This window comes from Felis catus, chromosome D1 (genome assembly GCF_018350175.1).
Source record: "Felis catus isolate Fca126 chromosome D1, F.catus_Fca126_mat1.0, whole genome shotgun sequence".
NCBI classification, from domain to species: Eukaryota; Metazoa; Chordata; class Mammalia; order Carnivora; family Felidae; genus Felis; species Felis catus.
The window spans coordinates 62882602-62896526 of NC_058377.1; the positions used below are offsets into that span (position 1 = coordinate 62882602).

General features: G+C 40.0%; 1 protein-coding gene across 1 annotated transcript; it reads right to left on the reverse strand.

Moving 5' to 3' along the window:
* Positions 1–2155: 2155 nt before the first annotated feature.
* Positions 2156–10562, reverse strand: LOC101097018 (olfactory receptor 56A1). The gene is given in 5 exon segments (XM_045038858.1): positions 2156–6698; positions 6701–6734; positions 6736–6956; positions 6959–7179; positions 7181–10562. Coding segments are annotated over 5 exon segments (936 nt in total). The 5' UTR covers positions 7219–10562; the 3' UTR covers positions 2156–6276.
* Positions 10563–13925: the final 3363 nt, after the last annotated feature.

Here is a 13925-nt window from a genome sequence, read left to right on the forward strand (position 1 = left end):
CATGTCCAATGGCTTTAGATAGACACCATTACCTACAAAGGAGTGGCATGGAAAAGACAATAAGGAAACAAAAGAAAAATTTTAAATTATGCTTAGGAAAATATGTGGGTGTGATTACTAGTCCATGGAACTGCCCTGATACAAATAGATCAGACCTGTTTGTTTTTTGAGGATGTTTATTGCCAAAGATACCTGAGCTTGGCTTTTAAAGAAAGTTTTTTTACCAAGAATTAATACAATTATTGATCTTAATATTTTATGAGCTAGAAGCAGCCTCCAAAAGCAGTAATGCAAAAGAAGTCACACATTCCAATGCCTGTGTGATATAATGCCATGGAGAACAACGATGAAGACGTAACCCCCCAAAGACAGAACTAGAGGTTGTAGATACAATGGAGAGTTTCACCCAGAGAACATAACCAGTGTCTAGTTAGGGAACTTCCACCACTTCAGTGGGTAAAAATGTTGCAGTGTCTGCCCCCAAAATATTCCAGCATTACCATGAACAAGTTCCTGCTAAATGAATTCCATGCCTCGCTTCCAGCTGGGAATCTTAATGACTGGTACCAGTGTCTGCTCCACCATTACATATGTGGTAGGAGGAGGAAAATGGCCTGTGAGGAATCACATCAGGACCTGATGGAGAAGACACTGCTCAAGATCTTGGACTTTGTGTGGCACACAGTGACTGCATGTGAGCTTGGGTGGTCTCCCTTGGGAAGAAGTTAAGTATATATTACATGCAAGAGTCTCTCTAGTATCATTTCTCTGAAGAGATGAATATTCATGGGGCGCCTGGGTGGCTCAGTCGGCTGAGCAACTGACTTCGGCTCAGGTCACGATCTCACAGCTCATGGGTTCAAGCCCCATATTGGGCTCTGTGCTGACAGCTTAGAGCCTGGAGTCTGCTTCAGATTCTGGGTCTCCCTCTCTTTCTGTCCCTCCCCTGCTCATTCTCTGTCTCTCTGTGTCTCTCAAAAATAAATAAATGTTTTAAAAAATTTTTAATGAATATTCAGGGGCACCTGGGTGGCTCGGTCGGTTAGGCATCCAACTTCAGCTCAGGTCACAATCTCGTGGTTTTTGAGTTCAAGCCCCACATTGGGCTCTGTGCTGACATCTCACAGCCTGGAGCTGCTTCAGATTCTGTGTCTCCCTCTCTCTCTGCCCCTCCCATGCTCACGCTCTGTCTCTGTGTCTCAAAAAAAAAAAAAAAAAAAAAAAAAAAAAAAAAAGAATAGATGTTAAAAAAAAATTTTTTTAAGAGATGAATGTTCAATGATGCAGGCTCTCCTGTAGGCAGTTGGATTTATGTGAGGAATGTGGCCAATGGGATGATAGAAAAAATGATGTAAATCTTTCCCAGATTGAGCCCCTAAAACCTCCTACAAGATCTTGAACATTCTCTCTCTTTGCTTGTATGTCAGTCAGATTCAGAAGTACCTGTTGGAGATCCCTGAGAGCTTAATACACGGAGAATCCACAGATGAGAGATGCTTCAGGCCCTAAATGTTGACACGAAGCAAAGCCCCCATATTGGAATGGGTTTAGGTGAGAAGTAAGCTAGTTTTGTATTAAATTACTGTGATATCTTTGTTGTAATAACTAACTTTACTAGCTTTGATTAATTCTATATATGGTGGGTTTTGACGTGCACTGTCTTTGCTATCTGTAATCTGGAGCACAAAAACTTCAGAAAACTACATAGCTGTCCAGGGGAAGTCTAAAAATATATCTTAACCCCTAGACAAAGTGATAAAAAAAAATGGATTTAGTTAACAAACATGCCTGATTTCTCTCTTGATTCTGTTAGTTCAATGACCATTAGTATTTTTACCTTTCTGCTCAATTGTAAAATTGGAAATAATGATAATTCCCAAAATTATAATCATAATTTCTCTAAAAGTAGTTTACCTCTTGGTAACTATCTATGCTAATTACTAACATGTTAACGACACACAAAGCACTCAACTAATTTTTGGTTGAGTAGATGAAGAAAGGAATAAATGTTATTATTATATGCAGTCCTTAGCCAATATTGCTAATGTAACTTCTTATTAAATACTGAAATACATTCTACACTTATGAATACCTGATTCATGTCATTGATTTGATTTTTATTTTGGATGTCACTGAAGAAAAGAATATCAGAGTATAAATGTTATATTCCTTTTATTTTTTTAATTAATCATTTAAATCCCCATATGGCTAATAAGCAAGAAGTACAATATCTTCTACTTGAAGCCACTCCCTACTTCTTTCTAAGTGTTGGAGATCCCAGGAATTTTCACAACACAGAGATGTCAGTCCCCTTTCAAACATCAAGTAGAGATGGAGAGCTGAAATCACCATAGTATTGCTATTCCCGCTGGTAGCCACAAGAGAGCAGTGTTGACTTGCAGGCTATGAAGCATTTATTTACTCCTGGCAATAACTTCAGCCTTTGTAGATTCCCTGGCTGCACAGCTTTGATGTCCCACACTGGGCCTCTCAGGTCATATCTCTCATTGTTAACACCCAAAGACTTAGAAAATATCTGAGGAACAGTGTATCAAGATAGATATGTACTAAGAGGCTCCCAAACTCCACTTTATTATATGCAGAAAATGTAGTTTTGTTCTTTCATTGCTTTGAGCATTGGTCATCTTTTTCCTCGAGGTAATTTAATTCCAGGAGATACACTGCTCTTTCTTGCTATTGGCTCTAGATTTAAATCTTCTCTGGTCCTGAAAATCAGTGTTCAATGGCTTCAGATATTCTTTTCCAAAAGGCTCTGTGTTCTTCTTGCAAATGTGACTAACCCGCAAACCAGGGAGTGTGGTGAGTGGCTATCAGTTGGCTTCCTCCTGTCCCCTTCTCATTAATACACCTTTTCCAGTACAACTGGACCATAGTCAGTCTGTGTTAGCAAAGTTACTCCACATATTTTTCAGTTAACTTACGAAAGACCTTATTTTTTTCTTCCAATTTATTGAGATATGACATACAGCGCTATATAAGTCTAAGGTATACAGCATAATGGTTTGACTTATGTATACGATTAAATGATTACCACAAATTATCTAGTGTCTCACATGGATACAAAAAAAGAGAATAAAAACATGTTTTTTTCCAGGTGATGAGAACTTTTGAATCTACTCTCTTAGCAACTTTCAAATATACCAAACAGCAGTATTAACTATAGTCATCGTGTTATACATTACATATCTAGTACTTATCTATCTTAAAACTGAAAGCTTGTACCTTTAAAATGCCTATTTAAAATGCCTTTAGTTTCTGCTACTTCAGTCTATCCATTCAAGACATGTTCAATAACATTTTTTGCTACAGAAGCCTCATGGCAAAGTTGTGTCTGCCCTTCAAGATCTGGCTCTTTGGGTAATCCTATTCCTCCATCCCCTTTATCTATGAGGACTCAGCCCAAATCTGTCTTAGAGCCATTGTGTCCAGTTCCTTAAGCCACCTGCACTGGGCTTGACAATTCTATGAAAAATTGTGGTCCTCTTAACCTGTCTCTCAAGGACCAGAATTGAGAGCCAACCTCAAGCATATATCTTGTCCATTCTTATGTTGAGAAATCTACTACTTAGAACTAAAGATGCATTGTAAACACTATTGATTAACTCTTCTCTTAGCCACTTCAATAGCATAAGCAAGGGGATATTTCCTAAATCGTTTGATGTACCAGAAGATGTGCTTGTCACTGTGAGTAATGACAACAGGTGTGCTGGCCCCCAATCCCTTACAAATCCTTAACACAAGTTGTAGTTTCTGTAACTGTGTATACCCACTCATAATTATGTTGGCGATTTGCACTGATCTAGAAAAGCCTAGTGAAGGGATTAAGATCTGAATATGACCAACTAACAGCGATTCCTCTTTGAGTCCCTTCTGGGTTTGCACCTGGGAGAAGCATAGCAGAGGTAGACAAAGCACTCCTAGAGAGACCAACAGAGTGGACCAAATGCTGGACAATATCACATGACAATCTGTCCTATTCCTATGAATTATATCCTGTTAGATTTCTTAAAGAATTTTTATTATCATCCACAGAAGAATCATGCACAGATACTGGTATATTGCAAGTGCTCAAAACATTTGAGCTTTTTTCATTGTCATGACTATCACTATTATCAGTATATAAGAACATTGGGATTATTAGTATAATTTTAGGCCCCAGTGTTTGAAGTTGGCCCTTCTGTCCTCTGAGGGACAGTAGGAAGGTAGTGCTGTATAAAACTCTTCTAACAGCCATGAGATGGAGGGAGCCTTAAGAGAGAATTCTCTTGTAGAAAATGACAAATACTGAGTCACACCTGTGGCTGGGCTTGAGGAAATGAGAGCCAAGTCTAAGGACATTAAGAGTACCTTCTTGTAGACAAATGGATGTCATTTTCCTTTCCTGCTGTTACTGCATGTAGAAGAGACCGCCCTGGAGCCCACAGCAGCACTGAGATGCAGTTACTCTGTGGAATCCCCATAATGTGATGCAATCACTCTCTATTCCTGCTGACAGCTAACTCCAAATTCTTTCACAGCTATGAAAGCTTCCCCTGTAATATTATGTTATACTGTCATGTCTCTTCGTGTAGCTGAACAGGAGAATTTGATTCTGTGTCCAGTCCCTGGGAGCCAGTGAACACTGGCAAGTCACAAGCCCTCAGACTCAGAATCAACAAGAGTTGTGTAATCATTAACTCTTGTCTCTCAGCCTCAAACCTACCCATCCAGATCTGCTTTGGGATGCAGATCTTGTGGGATCTGGGACTTGGACACTGGGACTCTTCTGTTAGTTAGACACCTGGCTCCCTGTTAGCTTCCACCCAGACAGAACAACAGGAAAAGACTGGAAGGCTGAAGCAGGGCAAGGGATACTTGCTTCTTCCTGTCTGTTCTTATCTTGTCAGTATCCCCAAGCATTGGCTCTTCACCTGGCAGTGGAATTGATTCTAGTCTCCAGGGTTGGTTGGTTGGTTGGTTGGATATTGAGTTTCAGTTTTATTTGGGTTTGGGTTTGGTTTGGATTTGGTTTGGATTTGGTTTTGGAACTCCCAGGGTCAAATCAGCCTCACTGAGCTCCCTCAGAGGTAGCAGCAGGATAGGGATCCATCCTCAGAGATCTGAGTCCCAGCTCTGAGGGCCCCTCTTCTGAGCTCCTGTGACACTAGTACCAGTTCAAGGCAGCACCTTCCTCAGCGTTGTGAGACACAGCCCCATGGGCCCACTTCCAACCTTCTAGGGCCCAATGACCAAACTCTTCCCAAGTGTAAGGTTCTTCCCACAGGTGCTACTCTCCATTACTTCAGTATCCCCTGTTTTAGTTTCTAGGTTTCCAATATCCATTTAACCATTTGCTTACATTAAATAATCTGAAAATAACCAGTATGACTTTTCTTCTCCTCACTGGACCCACTATTATCCAGAAACCTGACACTTTGCTATGTCTTCTCACTTTCAACTAGAGCTCTTGAGCAAAAGTCAACAAATCAAATAAGACTTGATTTTCAATTCACTGGTTGTGTAGCTTAAACATTTAGGAGAAGTGGCCAACCCAACGTCCTGGTCAGTTTCCCCATTTTCTGGGAAATGGCTTCCTTTCTCCCCATCTCTCTCTCCCCCAACTTATCCTCATTTCTAAGACTCCCTGAAGATGGTGAGACTGCATAAGATAGAAGAGGAAGTTGGTATTGCTATATGTTATTATGAACGTTCTTCTCCTGTAGGGTTGCAGATGCTTTGTTGGGCAGGATTTTGTCATCTCTGAGAACCCACTAGTTCTCAAGAAAGTAGGTATAGGCGGGAAATAGATATCCAGAAGGACAAACCACAAGCAAAGGAGAATAAGGTAGAAGTCAGGTATCCAGCATCAATTGCACTTGAAGGGGAATTTCTGTAGAAGGAACCTGGGCTTTGGAGTATGGATTTTGATCTCTGCCATTTTCCAGATAATGTGGTCTTTAGCAGTTTCCAATCTTAAAAAGCATCATTTTTTTCCTACTATGTAAAAAGGAAGTAATGACACCTGCAGAAATGTTGTGAAGATTAAATTTACTTAAATAAAATTGCCTGGGTTCAACACAATTAAGGAATATCAGTTTCTTCCTGTTACCTACCTTCACCAAAATCAGGTGAAGAGAGTAATGGAAGAAATCTGGGTCAGTTATGAAGTGAGCTTCAGAGTATATAGTAAATACTCACCAAGCTTTTTTCCAATACACTGTCTAGGCAAAATCACTGAGGAGAAGGAAGAAAAGAAATTAGATCTATTTCATATATTCACATCCCTGTCCCCATCAATTTCTTAATTCCTTGTTTTATCTCTTTGATCTGAACCTCATAAACAATAGGGTTCAAGGCAGGGGGTATGAGGTGATGAAGGACATTGAGCAGGATGAGGATGTCTATGGGGACCCTATTTCTGGCCATGTTTGTCAACACCACAACCAGCAGAATGGTGCTGATGAACAGGATGAGGATGAAATGAGAGTCACATGCGTTCAGGTCTTTGACAGCAGCCCCCTCAGCCTTGAACCTAAGCACAGCTCTTAAGATGAAGGTATAGGAGAAGATGAGGATGAAATCTGAGCCTATTAATGTCCAACCAGCCACAAATTGGTAGATGCCGTTAAGGGTGAAACTGTCACAGGAGAGCCTGGACACAGACAAGTTGGCACAGATTCAGTTCTCAATGACATTTTCCCACAGTAATGGAGCTGGAAAGAGAGAATAGGAATAGATAGGTACAGTGAGTAGGGCATTTCGTGTGATTATGAAGAAATTAGCCTTGGCCACAAATTGGTCAGTGATTATGGAAGGATATTGTAGTGGGTGGCAGATGGCCATGTAGCGATCATAGGCCATAACCCTGAATGTGCAGGACTCCATGGGGAGGAAGCTGTTCATGATAAACATCTGGAGGAAGCAGACAGAAAAGCTGATGGACCTGAGGTCAAACAGAAGATGGCCAGGACCTTGGGGATGACAGTCAGGCAGAGCATGATGTCCAGCAGGGAGAGCAGGCTGAGCAGGCAGTACATGGGCTCGTGCAGAGATGCCTCCAGCCAGATAGTGGTCAACAGGGTGGTGTTGGCCCCCATGGCCAGGATAAAAAGGAGGCTGAGGGGCAGGGACAGCCAGTGCTGCCAACTCCAGTAGTTAGGGAAGCAAATGAGGAGGAATTGAGACTGGAGCAGTGGAGTAGTTGCCGGGTGAGGCCATGGAATGAATCTTGAGCTGAGGTTTTTCTGGACTATTTGTATGGACAGATACAAGAAGCAATTTTTTTTAGTCCACTTCAAAAGTGTGCCTCTTACTCTTTAGGCAGCTAGTGATATATAGGAGACTCTTCTTGAATAGGCAAATCCCAATCAATATCATAAAGATAGACTGGTGAGACTCAACAAATAAAAGCTATGGTCTACGAAGGAAAAGGAATCAGTGAATAAACTAAGATTTGAAAGGTGAATAGTGATAAGGAATAACCTCACAAGATTAAAAATGTGCAACAAATTATGTCAGTATGATACCAGTGTAAGAAAAATAAAATGTTAATAGTATAAAAAAGGCCAAAAGCACACCTAGTTTTTACAATTATCTAGTGTACGATGAGGGTGGCATCAAACCTATGGTGGAGAAAAATATCCTTCAATAGGCGTTTTTGAGATAATTATTGGCATTGATGTGGGATGTAAAACCTTTAATTACCTGCTCACCTACTACCATATCCAATATGATTTTGGATTGATAATTTTGTTGTATCCCCTCCACAAACTCATGGTATACTAGAAGAAAATAGAATGTCAAGTTGATTAAGCCAGTCCTTTGCTAAAACCCCAATCTATTTGAATACAACCACTCACCTTTCAGCACCTGTACCTGATCATCCCAAGTGCTCTTAGAATAAGCCTAAAGTAACAGAAATGGCTGCTTTTACTATATAGTTACCAACTTTAAATGAGACCTCAGTGCTTCCTGTCCATCCTAAAAAACTTGCCTGATCAACTTTCCCTTCTTCCAAAACGTTTTTCAAAACTTCTTCATTCTGTTCAAACCTCAAACTCTACTTCTTCTCTTAAAAGATGACATCAACCACTACCTTGCAGAGAAAAAAGGTGTGCAATGAGATTTTTCTTCAACTTCCCAAGACAAAACTTACCAACCTATTTGCACATTCTCCCATCCTTTCCTTGTTTCCCCCCATTGATATAGAATCTGCCCATACTCAATGCATCAAACCTTCCACTTCCTACACTGAATTGTAGCCCTTCTAGCCTTGCAATTACACTATCAATTGTTCCCTAATTTGGAGTCATATTTCCTTCTTCAGTGGATCTGCCTTGTCTTTCAAACATTCTCCAGTATCTTTCATTTTTAAAAATAAAAATAAAAAGGCTCTTTATTTCCTTCCAGCTATTTTTCCATCTCCCTCCCTTCACATCCAAATTTCTTCCAAGCACTGCCACACTCATTGTCTCCAGTTCTCACCTCACATCCATTCTACAGTTCACATCAGCATGGCCTCCTTCTCCATTAGTTCCACAAAATGCCTCTCAAAAAGATCACCTGTTGGGGTGACTGGGTGGCTCAGCTGATTAAGTACCCAACTCTTGCTTTCAGTTCAGGTCATAATCTCACAGCCCTTGAGAGGGAACCTCCTGTTGGGTTCTATGCTGACAGCGGAGAGACTGCTTGGTATTCTCCCTCCCCCTCTCTCCCTGCCCCTTCTCCATGCTCTCTCTTTCTCTCTCTCAATAGATATATAAACTTTTTAAAAAATCATCTGTCGATTCTAAATCTTGCTAAAGCAATGGACCAGATCCTCTTCTTGACATACTCCATTTGGTTTTGTTTGCATCACAATATCCTGGTTTATCTCACACCTCTTGGTGTCTTCATTTTCTCTTACGTGTCTTTTTTTATCCACCACTTTGACATCGGTTTTAAGGTTCAGTCCTGAGTTCTCTTTGATTTTCTTCTCTCCTCTGTGCTAATCTCTTCTACCCTGTCGTCCATTTCTTTTTTCCATATGCTCAATTACCATCTCCATGTTGATGATTACTAAATTATATATCTTGCCTACACTTCCTAAATGCCTACTTGATATATCAACTTACATCTTTCACAGATATCCAAAATTCACCAACTCTAAAATTAATTTACCATTTTTCTTCCAAGCCTGGTTGTCTAGCATCTCTTCTCTCATTGAATAGCATATGTGTATGGGCTATTCCACAACTCATAGGCTAGACACCATCTTGAACATATCCTTCACCTGTACTTCCCATTACAAACCCACCACCAAAACCTGTCAAATATGCCTTTTAATTAGCTCTTGGATCTACATCTCCATCACCACTGTCACCAGCCAAAAAAACAGTATCATTGTCTCTTGAGTGAAATTTACTGGAATTGCCTCTTAATGCATTCTAGGTTTCATTATAAAACCCTTCTCTACATTGAAATCAGAGAAATATCTTCAAATATAAATATTATCTTGCCACTCATCAGCTTAAAATAGGCTATTGGCTTCTCATTGTTAATAGGCAAAAAAACAAAATCCTTAACTTTATTAGATACAAGTTCATGAGAGAAGAAACCATGTCTGTTGATGTTTTTCATCACTATATGTACAGTGTATAGGTAGATTCCTTTATAGGTGCTCATTGTTACTTGAATAAATTATTTAATAAATAAGAAAATGAATGAATGAATGAATGAATGAATGAATATATCATTTGCCTCCTTTCCCATTTTCCAGTCTAATCTGATATCTCTCTCTCTCTCTCTTCTGGGGCTTCCAGATCCCCAGCCACACTGTCCTTTTTTTCAGATCTTCAAATATAACATGCACTTTCTTCTCCCACTTCTCTTGGAAGACTGTGCATCCCATGTTTCCACACATACATCCCTTTACTTTTTTCCATCCTTAATATCTCAGTTTGAATATTCCATTCCCTAGGAGGTTTTCTCTAATCCTCTCCAGACAAAACCAAGGTCTCCTATGTTATGTTCTCATAGCACTTTGTACCCCCTCAACACAGTTGATGTGTATGTAATAATTTGGTTAAATACTCCTTCCCTCAAGTCCAGTTAGACATTTCATGCCATGAAAGTAGAGACCATGTTCACCAGTTGGCGCAGTACTTGGCATGAAGTGGTGCCAAATAATATTTGTAGAATAAATTAATTGTTAGTTTTATGAGCAGAGTGATAGAGGGACACAAAATAAAATTTCCTAAATCAGCCTGAGACGAAAAGTTTGGAAGCCTTCACAAAGTTACTAACATCTTAGCTGAGCTTTGATGGATGTGGAAAACTTAGATGTGTACCAAAACTGTGGGCAGTGTATTTAAGGCATATGAAATGGGTTGTGTAAAAGCATGGAAATAAGTTGAGGAATTTCAGGGGGAGAGCCTATGAAATATTTAATTTGACTGGAGCCAAGAGGGTGGGAAGTTGAAAGAAAGAGCAGAAAATGATGTTGGGGCGGGGGAGAAAAGCAGATCATGATAGACCTTTTCTATGCTAAGGAATTTAGAATTAATCTTACATATAAAGGGAATATATATATATATATATATATATATATATATATATATATAAAATACACACACACACACACACACACATAAAGAGAATATAAAGAAATATTTTCATTAGTGGAGAGAAGTGACTGGGTATGGACTATAGGAAGTTCACTTTGGATACAATGCTATGGATTATTTGAGTAAGTAGAGACAGTAGCAGCAAAAAGAATGGAAGCCACAATATCTCTGATGAGAAGTGTTGTCTGAAGAAAGTTTGAGCACTGAGGATGGGAAGAAGTGGCATATTCCCATGGTAATATAGACAGTTATGAAAGAGACAGTAGGTGAAAAGCCTAGAATTTTCTGACTTGAATAAATAGAATCACCAAGATGTGAAACACAGGAGAATTAGCAGGTTTTGTGTGTATGAGTATATATCAATACTGAGGTGTTTACAATTCTATATAGAGAATTATCTTAGACTGTTGGAAATGAGCAGTTTGAACAAATTAGAAGGATCTTATCCTAAGATATAAATTCAAAAAAACATTATCATATAGCTGAAGTAGTCAGAATAGCATAAGGCTGAGATTGAAACCTTGGAAAATGGCAATTGCAAGGGTGAAAAAATAAAAAAGAGCCATAGAAGGAGGGTCTGGAAAAGTATGAAGAAAATCAGAACAATATGATGATCTAAGAAAAATTGGGGAGAAAATTTTAAGTAATGTATGGCCAACATACAGCAGAAGTTCAATAACATGAAAATATGAATAACCATTAAATTTTATGGTGACCTGGACAAGAGTAGTTCATTGGACTGGTGGAACAGAACTCAGAAGGAAGGGCAATGAAATTAATATGTGAGGAAGTGTAAATAGGGAGGGTTGACTACACAGCCAAGAGCCTCATTTCAAGTTTGTAAGTGAAGAAAAAAGCAAGACAGGAATGAAAGATACTGTAGCATGCTTAATTGTTTAGAGAAAGGTTAAAATTCAGAAAGTAAGATAACAAGTAGTTTATTGAGAAGGCAATTTTATTACCATTATTATCATTTTTCTCTATAACACTTAACATATAGGTTTTGTACCTATTTGTCTCCTTCCACCCCCTGTGAAGTAACCAAGGATAGACAAGGTACACTTCTGTATTTATACACACCAAATTCCTCTAACACCCCACAGATTCTTAATAAAAATCTATTGAAAAGATTTTTGAATTATTGGGCTTTGGTGTTCTACGTTAATGGAAAATTTCAAGGAGGGAAAATAAAAGGGGAGATTTAGGAGAGTTTCAGTGTGCTAAAGAGGACACTGAGGAATGGAAGGGAGAAGTCCTGATCAATACCACTAATGGTGGTCACTGAGGGGGCAGGGCAAGGCACAAAATGCATGTGGGAATTCAGGGACTTCTTCATGCCACTGTTTACAGGTGTGCCTCAAGAGCCTGCTCCTTGGTTAATGGTAAAACCCTGGGCTAGGTATCTGACATAAGAAACCTTTTGCCTTTGCCTTAATACAAACACAAAACAACTCTATTGCTCCTAACATGCTGGTAAGAATTTTCTTGAATTTCCTCGGTCTGATCATTACTAAAGGCCTTTGAGAAGAAGCATAAACAGGTGTGAAGATTATGTCAAACAATGCTAGAAGAGGACAAAGTGCTAAGAAGGGCACTCAACAGGGATGAGAAAATAGGATATAGACAGGATAAGAGTCAAGGAGGAGAGGAAAGACTGGTAGAGGGCGACAGATTTTGTATGCATAGGTTGGTAATGATCAGACTATCGAGATCCGACTCAGTCTGTCCTATCCCCTCTTGGCCCTGGAACTTACAGAAGTTATAAAGGATGAGTCCTTTGTGATGTATCAGCTGTATTGGTAAACGTGCTGGAATTTTGCTGAATAAATCTGAAGAGTTTTATGAGTTCCTATTCCACTCCTACCCTCTCTTTTTTTGGACCCAGCTGGGAAAAGATGGATTGGGAAGCAGAGACTTAGGGGATGAAGAGCTGAGTCCTTTGGGACCTGTCTTATGGTACTCCTGCAGGTACGGAGTTGGGATGTGAAGAATGGAGTGGTTTGAAATTAAGGTAAGAACTTGCCCAGAGGCCAATGATCTGGTGCACAAACCTGACATGCAAACATGGTAAAAAACTGTAGGAAAAGAGGCTATAGAACAACCCCTTTTATTATAATTCTAAAGTTTTGAATGACATTTCTGAGTGACCTAAACTGTTTAAGTTCTTTTTTATTTTTTTAATGTTTATTTATATTTGAGAGAGAGAGAGAGGAAGGGAGGGGCAGAGAGAGACAGAGACAGAATCCGAAGCAGACTCTAGGCTCTGAGCTGCCAGCACAGAGCCCAATGAGGGGCTCAAGTTCATGAGCTGTGAGATCATGACCTGAGCCAAAGTCGGGCACTCAACCAACTGAGCCACCCAGGCAATCCATAAACTATTTAAGTTCTTTTATATTTTTTCTCATTTAATCATCTCCCTTAGATATGAATGAGCAACTCTGAAGTAGGAACTATTATCCCCACTGGGTAGGGGATAAATGGAAAGATGAAGCCTTGCCCAAACTCACTGCAGTTAGCCTACATTCAGAGCCACATCAATCTGATTCCAATATCTGTGTTCTAAATGACTCTAATCTACTGTCTCCACTATACTGATGAATATGACCATAGGTATTAATATCCTAAACAAAATCCTAGCAAGTTGAGTTTAGTAAACTTAACACTTTTTTAACTGGCAACTATATTTATCTTTTGAAGAATGCAAGGAGAGTTCAATATAAGGAAATCTGTCACCTAACACATCAAGATTCTGGATAAGATCATGGGGATAAAACCATTCAAGATTTGAACCCTGGCTCTGGCATTTGCTATTTGTGTGACCCATTCATTAAACAACTACTAACTACCACCTATGCTCCACAAACTGTATTAGGCACTGTATACAATGGTGAATAAGGCAAACATGGTTCCAGTCCTCACCAAGAGTTCATTCTAATTACATGCTTGTTAAAAGAAAACAGGTGAGGGAGGAGGGAAGATGGCGGCGTAGGAGGACGCTGGGCTCACCGCGCTACCTGCTGATCACTTAGATTCCACCTAGACCTGACTAAATAACCCAGAAAACCGCCAGAGGATTAGCAGAACGGAGTCTCTGGAGCCAAGCGCAGACGAGAGGCCCACGGAAGAGGGGCCCCTCCTGAAGTGGATCACCTAAGGAGAAGCGAGCTAAGCCTGCCCCTCCTGCCCCCGTGCACCTTGCCTACCCACCCCAGCTAATACACCAGATCCCCAGCATCACAAGCCTGGCAGTGAGCAAGTAGCCCAGACAGGCCACGCCACCCCACAGTGAATCCCGCCCCTAGGAGAGGGGAAGAGAAGGCA